At 26.3% G+C, this 7,557-nt stretch overlaps 5 protein-coding genes across 5 annotated transcripts in view, besides 7 other annotated features; 2 read left to right on the forward strand and 3 right to left on the reverse strand.

Moving 5' to 3' along the window:
* Positions 1–267: 267 nt before the first annotated feature.
* Positions 268–334: a sequence feature (AT_rich).
* Positions 335–504: 170 nt separating this feature from the next.
* Positions 505–1,704, forward strand: EDI_348560 (proline-serine-threonine phosphatase interacting protein, putative; the record flags this gene model as incomplete). The annotated part of the gene is made up of 2 exons (XM_001733937.1): positions 505–1,426; positions 1,475–1,704. 2 exons carry the CDS (start codon positions 505–507, stop codon positions 1,702–1,704), a joined length of 1,152 nt encoding a protein of 383 aa, XP_001733989.1.
* Positions 1,013–1,083: a sequence feature (AT_rich).
* Positions 1,705–1,726: 22 nt separating the features above from the next.
* Positions 1,727–1,755: a sequence feature (AT_rich).
* On the reverse strand, positions 1,733–3,298 carry EDI_348570 (neuroepithelial cell-transforming gene 1 protein, putative; the record flags this gene model as incomplete). The annotated part of the gene is made up of 1 exon (XM_001733938.1): positions 1,733–3,298. One exon carries the CDS (start codon positions 3,296–3,298, stop codon positions 1,733–1,735), a length of 1,566 nt encoding a protein of 521 aa, XP_001733990.1.
* Positions 3,299–3,428: 130 nt separating this feature from the next.
* Positions 3,429–4,682, forward strand: EDI_348580 (uncharacterized protein; the record flags this gene model as incomplete). Its single annotated transcript, XM_001733939.1, has 4 exons — positions 3,429–3,616; positions 3,684–3,819; positions 3,894–4,010; positions 4,068–4,682. The coding sequence occupies 4 exons, from the start codon at positions 3,429–3,431 to the stop codon at positions 4,680–4,682; spliced, it is 1,056 nt and encodes a 351-aa protein (XP_001733991.1).
* Positions 3,973–4,001: a sequence feature (AT_rich).
* A 69-nt stretch (positions 4,683–4,751) lies between the features above and the next one.
* Positions 4,752–4,782: a sequence feature (AT_rich).
* A 922-nt stretch (positions 4,783–5,704) lies between these two features.
* Positions 5,705–5,784: a sequence feature (AT_rich).
* EDI_348590 (uncharacterized protein) lies at positions 5,782–6,645 on the reverse strand (the record flags this gene model as incomplete). The annotated part of the gene is made up of 1 exon (XM_001733940.1): positions 5,782–6,645. The coding sequence occupies one exon, from the start codon at positions 6,643–6,645 to the stop codon at positions 5,782–5,784; it is 864 nt and encodes a 287-aa protein (XP_001733992.1).
* A 108-nt stretch (positions 6,646–6,753) lies between these two features.
* Positions 6,754–6,824: a sequence feature (AT_rich).
* Positions 6,825–6,829: 5 nt separating this feature from the next.
* The window catches only part of EDI_348600 (AMP dependent CoA ligase, putative), a gene marked incomplete at both ends in the record, with an annotated part of 2,947 nt that continues 2,219 nt past the window's right edge, over positions 6,830–7,557 (reverse strand). The window contains one exon of the mRNA XM_001733941.1: positions 6,830–7,545. Coding sequence (XP_001733993.1) covers positions 6,830–7,545 — 716 coding nt within the window. The remainder of the gene's footprint in view (positions 7,546–7,557) is intronic.

Raw genomic sequence — 7,557 nt, forward strand, 5'->3', positions numbered from 1 at the left:
TTTTATCTTATACTATTAATGAATTTATAGCTTGGATGTATCAAAGAATTAATATTTATTGGGATGACCTTGAAGTTAAATGTATTCATGTTAATGTACCACAACAACCATCTAATTGGGAATGTGGAGAATATTTATTATATTTTGTTAGAATATTTCTTCAATACAAACCAAAAACTATTAAAGAATTTTGTTCTTTCTTATTTACTGAAGACCCAACAAAAGAAAGGGATTTAATACAAAGTGCGGCAATTGAAATGGGATTTCATTAATTTAAATAAAATCAAAAATAGAAAAAATATTTTTTTTAAATAGTAAATTAAATTCTAATTAAGTAATGAAGAGAAAATAAGGATTAAAAATGAATTTCAATTGGACTTAATTTCAAAGAAACAAGTTATTTCTTTGAGGAAAATTAATAAATTTCTATCGTCTTTTTTTTTAAAATAAAAGAAAAAAAAGAACTCAAAAAGGATTAAAGAAACTTGAAATCATAAGTTGAATATGTCATTAGTAGAACAAGTTGAAAGAAAAGTTTATGAAATTAGAAGTTCATATAAATTTGCAGAAAAATCAATTGATACAGATTTTAAAGAAATTCATAAAAAGACAAAGTTACATTATAAACTTTTAATTCAAACTCTTCTTATGCTTCGTCATTACAATGAAAGTCAAAAAAAAATGTTAAATACAAAAGTTAAATTATCAAATGCTTTAATAGAAATTTCAAAAGAAGATATTCAATTAAATAGTATTGCAACAAAGTATATGACAACATGTGAGTGTTTAGAATTAGGACTAACAACATGTTTAACATCAATTGAAGACGATATATTTTTACCATTAAAAGAATATAGTCAACAATACAAAGTTATTGAAGAAAGAATTGTTGAATTAAAAAAAAGACAAATTGATATGGACCATGCTCATAATAGTTATGGAACAAATGTTTTAAAAAATAAGCCACAACAAATTATTACAAATACTAAAACTAAATATGAACAAGCAAGAGATTTTTATTTTTATTTAAGAAATGAAATTATTGATGATATGAAAAAATTAAATAATAATTATATTAAAATAGTTGAACCTTTCTTTGTTAAATTATTTCAAAATGATATTTTAATTAGAGACATTTACAATGAATCTCTTGAAAGTATTGAAAAACTTCTTCCTTCTTTTAAAGAACAAATTGTTGATGTTAAATGGCTTATTACTCAAGATAATGATAGTTTTATTCATCCTCAAAATATTTATACTCAAAGAAAAGAAGATATTACAAATGGTGGATATAATATGAAAGCAAATAATATGATTGTTGAAAATGCACCTATCGACCCTGACTATATAACTGATATTCCAATGATGCCTCCTGAAGAAATTACTCAACCAACAGATCCTCAGCAACCATCACTTACACCTTTAAGTTTGTAATTTTTATTATTTTCATTTGTCAATGATTATAATTAATTAGGTGTAATGGAATTATTACCAAATAATAATGATAAATTAATTAAAGAACCTCAATCACAACCTCAAAAATATAAAGTTTTATATGACTATGAAACTACTGAAGAAGATGAAATCTCTTTAAAAAAAGATGATATAGTCCTTGTACATCGAAAAGATGGAGATTGGTGGGAGGGTGAAGTAAATGGACTGTATGGATTAGTACCATCAAATTTCCTTGTGCTTTTGGAATAACATTTAAACATTAATAACAAAGTAATATTTAATTTAAGTTTTTTTTTATTTCATTTTGTGGTCTACGCTGTGGAACATTTAAATTTTTTAATATTTCTATTTGTGAACGTTGTGTTTGAATTGGATAACTAACTGTTTGTGGTATAGGTTGTGAAGTGGTAAGTGTTTGTGGTATAGGTTGTGAAGTGGTAAGTGTTTGTGGTATTTGTGTTGTACTGTATGTTAAAGGAATATAACAAGGAGTAGAAGTCATCATTGGAGTTGAATAAATATTATATCCTGTTGAAAATAACATTGAAGATGTAAGTGGTTGATTTGAAGTGCAAGACGATGTTATTGAATGTTGTTGAAACTCATTTAAATCTTTTTTTTGAGAACGAAGTAATAACGGTTCTTTCTTTTGTTTTGGTTTTTTATTTGCTTCTTGTTGTTTTGTAAATTGTTCAAGAATACAAGCGTCACATACTTTTCTTGGTGTACCACCTGCAACTAAAGCAATTTTTGTTGTTGCGCACGTATTACAAACTTTTTTATTACACTTGGCACAGACAATAAATCCAGGTGACGAATATGAAGCAAGTCTATTCAAAGATTTCCTACAACAAGGACATTCATCTTCTGTTGATTTCTTTTCTTTTAATCTCTTTACTTGAATTGGGACTAATTCAGTAATTTTATCATGGAACAATTGTCCATCTTTCTCGTTAAGAAAAACTAATTTAATATCTCCATCTTCGTTTGTAGATAATTCAAATTCTGTTCTTTCACCAGTATGACGTTTAATATGTCCAATAATCATTACGTATTCTACATTAATTCTTTTATTGACTATTTTACCAAATATTAACATATCAGTAACAAAAATTAATGTTAATTTAGTTAACTTCTCTTCCCAAGTAAGAATAACATTAGTTTCCATTATAAATTCCCTTCCAGGACAAACAAATTTTGGTTGAAGACTTTTTGGAAGACAACTTTGTATTTCAAGTAATTTCCTTCTTCTTTCTTCATCAGCAATAGACTCATTAATTGAAATTCCAAGGATTTTAATTTGTTCTAATGCCGTAACTAATGTAGATTTTCCTAGTGTTTCATCAGGCGTATTTTTTAGTAAGTCTTGAAGAAGTAAACGATATCGAGGGACTCTTTGAACTGGCATAATAAGAAAAGAATTTAAATCTAATTTCATTGTATCAGGACCTTGAATTGATTGTCTTAATGTTTCAAGATATCTTGCATACTTTTCTTTCTTATACAATCTATCAGCAATATTTAATGCATAGGCATTATTAGCAACATATAAATTATATCCTTTTAAATATGATTGCATTTTAATAAAAATATTTCCAATTTCTGACTCAAAGCAATTAGACTTTTTTGACTCATCAAATAGTCTTATTAATTCTTGCGAAATTGTAATGATAGTATCTAAATATTTAAACATTTCACTAGTTTTTTCTAATGGTATAATAAGAGGTACATGACTAACCATATCCTCAAAATAAACTGTTTGACAAATTTTTAAAAAGTTTAAATATGAAACTTCAGTATTATAAATTTCATCTAATATCCTTTGACGTTTATTCAATTCCATAGCTATATGTTATTTAAAATTACTTTTTTTTAGTTCTTTTTAGATTCACTTAAAGAATATCAAATAATTTTGTCATTCTTTGAGTTTTTTTTTTCTCAAGTTGAATAAGAATAACTTATTTTCTCATTTTATGTTTACTCAACTAGAAGGGGGATATATTGGTGTTATCCAAAAATATCCATACGTTGATGGAGATGATCGGCTATGGTTAAGACTAGGAAAAGAGTATACTATCAGTAAAGAGAAATCATCAAATGTTATTGTGAATATAAAATCAAAATGGGAACTTATTGCCTTCAGCCAAAATGCTATTATTTCGTTTGTATTTTTTTTATTACTCTTTTTTACATAGTACAATAAAACTAAATAAGTCTAACAAATTAAGTGGTAATGGATTAGTTATAGTTAATGGAAAAGAATATAATGGATTAGCTGAATTAAATGATAATGACGTATTCAAATTAGAAGACATTTCTTTTCAATTCTCAATGAAAGTTCATTCATTAACTGTTCCACAGATTGTTTGTTAAAGTTTTAACGTTATTCTTAAAAAGAAAGTATTTTATCTATACAAGACATTTTACCTTTAATTTAGCAATATCCTGATTTATTATTATTTGAATTACAAAGAAAGTATCCTTCTGAAACTTGGCTTGAACAAATTAACCCAAACGATTTATTAAATTCAATAAATAATAATATACCAAAGTTAGTTTGTTTTTTATTCATCACTATTTTCTTAAAACATATTGTTATTAATTTTAAATAGTCAACTCAATCAACTCAAATCATTCAACATCTTTTAAATGATATTTTTATCACTCATATTGATTATAATCAACTTAAACAATTAAAAGATGATTATGAAATTCAAAAAATAAAGAAAATAGATTCTTTTACTTTACTTAATCCTATCCATTCTGATTCTGAACATCAACAATCTGAAAAACTTCTATCAGTTTCAGAAATAAACCAATTACAGGCAAATCCTCTTTCATCTGATTCATCAAAATCAAAAGAAACAACTAAATCTTTCTTTCAAAAAAAACCAAAACATTCTAAAAACCTTAAACACCATCATAAGGATAAGAAAATTCAATTTAACCCTATTTTTAAATCTTCTCCAAAGCATTTCTCTCAATTATCTTCTTCAACATCTAGTTCTATTTCAAAACCAATAGAAATACAATCAGATTCTAAAGAAAAAAATGATCCTGAATTACCTAAACCTCGGAAGTTAGTTCGTAGTTTTGAATTATCAAAAAGGGTTATTGAACAAAATGAAATCCCTCAACTCCAAACTCCATTTGAAGAAGATGATATTGATCTCTCTGCTGTATTACAATTGCTTGACTCTGGTTCTCAAAAACAACCAGAGAAGTAGTTATTTGATACATATCCATTATAAATCCTTTTATACTGTTCTCTTTAATACACTAAATTTCCATATTTCTTTTTAATATATTATCTATAATTTATTTTTACTCAAACAAGATTCTTTTACAACAAGATTCAAATTTTTATAACTTTTTAAACATCCTTTAAACTCTTATTGAATCATAACATAATCCATTTTATCACTGCTAACTCATATAATCTTCTTTAAGTAGGCATCACAGTTAATACTTCTTGATTACTTTGAATTAATTTACGAAAAAATATTGTTATAAAAATATCTTAGTATTTGCAATAAATGTTGATGATAATATAATAATAACTTTTCTCAAGAAACTACTGATATAACTTAAATACACTTGGAACTCTTTTATACAAAAATAATTCTATTATTCTTGTTTTTATACCTTGAAGTATAAATAGATTATATATCAAGAAAATTATTATTGTCTTTGTATTAACAAAAGATAACAACATATTCATATTCTAAACTATAAATCAAGTATAGAACAATAAGAACCCTATAAACATTATTCAGCTAGAGTAAGGCATGTAGATAAAATTAGTTATGTACAATAAATCCATATAACCAAATAAATGCACAAACGTATTAATTGTATAGTAAATTTAAACTATTGTAATTGAATTTATGTAATAACCAGGAAGCAAAAAAGAAACTAAGGCGAATAAAATGAATAAGAAACAAAAAGAATTTTTTTTTAAACTCAACTAAATGACAACCAGAATATGAATTTTACAGAAGAATGTAATGACAATAGTGTCATAGATGAATTAAAACAAGCCATTGAGAAAATGAAAAAAATTGAACAAATTGAACAAACATATGGAATTTTTGACTCTGTAAATGACAGCCCATACAAAGAATCTCCTGATTTACGTATTGAGTTTATTAGCTCGAGTGATTCAGAAAATCAAGACTATAAAAGAATATCTGTAATGGATTTAACTACAAAATAATTTTCATTAACTTATATTTAAAACACTTGTAACAAAAAATTAATTAATATTATTTATTATATTTTACAATTTAAAATAGACTAAAAAGATGTTAATAATTAAATTAAAAATTACTTAGCAATTCCTCCTTTTTTCATTGGCATAAACTTTTTCTTTTCTTCGAGCTCTCTTTGCATCCACCACATTAATCCTTGTCCAGCAGCTGCTGCTGCCTTTTGTTGATTCAAATATTCTTCAGCCTCTTCCATTTTCTTTTTCATTTCTTCAGCAGCAGTTTCAGCTTCAACACGAGCTTTTTCAGATTTCTTTTTAGCAGCTTCACAGGTGATCTTAGCTTTTCTCAATGGCAATGGATCAGATTCAATGTGTTGAGCAAGTTCAGCTTGTGCTCTATTCTTTTTAACAACACCAGTTTCTTTTTCGATTTGTGCCTTTAATTGTTCAGTTTTCTTATTAAATTCATCTTCTTCTTTTTTCAATGCATTAAGAGCGGTCTCAAGTTCTTTGTCTCTTTTAGTGGCTTCATCTGCTTTTTTTACTGCTTCATTAAGTAAGACAGAAACTTGATCAACCATTTCTTGTGCTTTTTGCATTTCTGCTGATTGAGCACCTTGAGGAGCATTAATTAACTTCTTTAATGGCATTTTGTAATGCCATGCTAAGAATACACAAAGAGCAAATAATTTTTTAAATTCAAATTGTTGATTTCTTAATGACTCTCTAAATTGTTGGATTGTTTGGTGTTCATTATAATGTTCAAGAATTCTATGAATATTTAGTTCATCAAGAGAGCATCCATCTGCATGATTTTCTGGGTCAAATTCACCAAATTTATTACAATAATCCCAAACATTTTCAGCTTCAGCTTCTCCATTTTCTAACCAATAAGCATTCAAAAACCAAATAGCTTGTTCTTTATATTTTTTGTTACAAAGTTCTTGTAATTTAGTTTTTTCAATATCGTTTAAAGACATACTTTTCTTTAAAACTACTTCCTTTTTAGATCTCTTTAAATAATGGAAAAGTCTTTAGAGGTCAATAAAGGTAATTTTATTAGTTCTTTTAAGTTCTGGAGGTAAATGAAAATAATAAAAAAATTACTTAAATAAAATTGTGTTTTCATTATTAAAAAATAAATTTAACTAAAATAAAAGAAAATCAATGAGATCGTCCAAATGCTTTCGTTTTTCCATCACTAAATTCTTCTCCAAAGAAACCAGTCTTAAATAGATAGGTGATAGAGTTATCTAAAGATTGTTGTGTCTCTGAAAGGTCAAGAGATTGCTCTTTAACCCATTCGTATTCAATGTCTAATGATCCACTCATTTGCATAGATGGAAGTAATGACAACACTTCTTTATTTCCACTCTGTGCTAATGAAATAAGTTGTTCTTTAATTTCGTTCATTGGTTTATGTTCAATAGTTTTATTCATTTGTTTAGCAACAAGGTCACAGACATAACTAATATCAGCTGGATGTAGTGGCATTAAATTAGCTGCAATAGGAAGACTATTAACAGACTCAACGAATGCATTAGCAACTAAATCAACTGGGGTGAGAATCATTTTTTGCTCATTTGGAGAAAGTCCATTATTTACAAGTAAACGTACTAATTTCCAAATAAAGTCATCGGTATTAGAACAACCAGACACAGAATTGCCAGAAATAAAAGCTGGTCTTAAAATGCCAATTTTATATCCAAAGCTTCTTAGTTTATTTAAGTAAAGTTCGTTCATCCATTTAGTTTGAATATATCCATTTGCTTTAAATGGTAAAATAGTACTATCTGGTATTATTTCTTTACCTCCAACACAAGCAGCTACTCCAATAGATGATACATAAATAAATGGAACTTTAGCTTTGGTAACAAATTCTATAATATTTT

This window comes from Entamoeba dispar, genomic scaffold (assembly GCF_000209125.1).
Source record: "Entamoeba dispar SAW760 scf_1105229457911 genomic scaffold, whole genome shotgun sequence".
NCBI classification, from domain to species: domain Eukaryota; phylum Evosea; order Mastigamoebida; family Endamoebidae; genus Entamoeba; species Entamoeba dispar.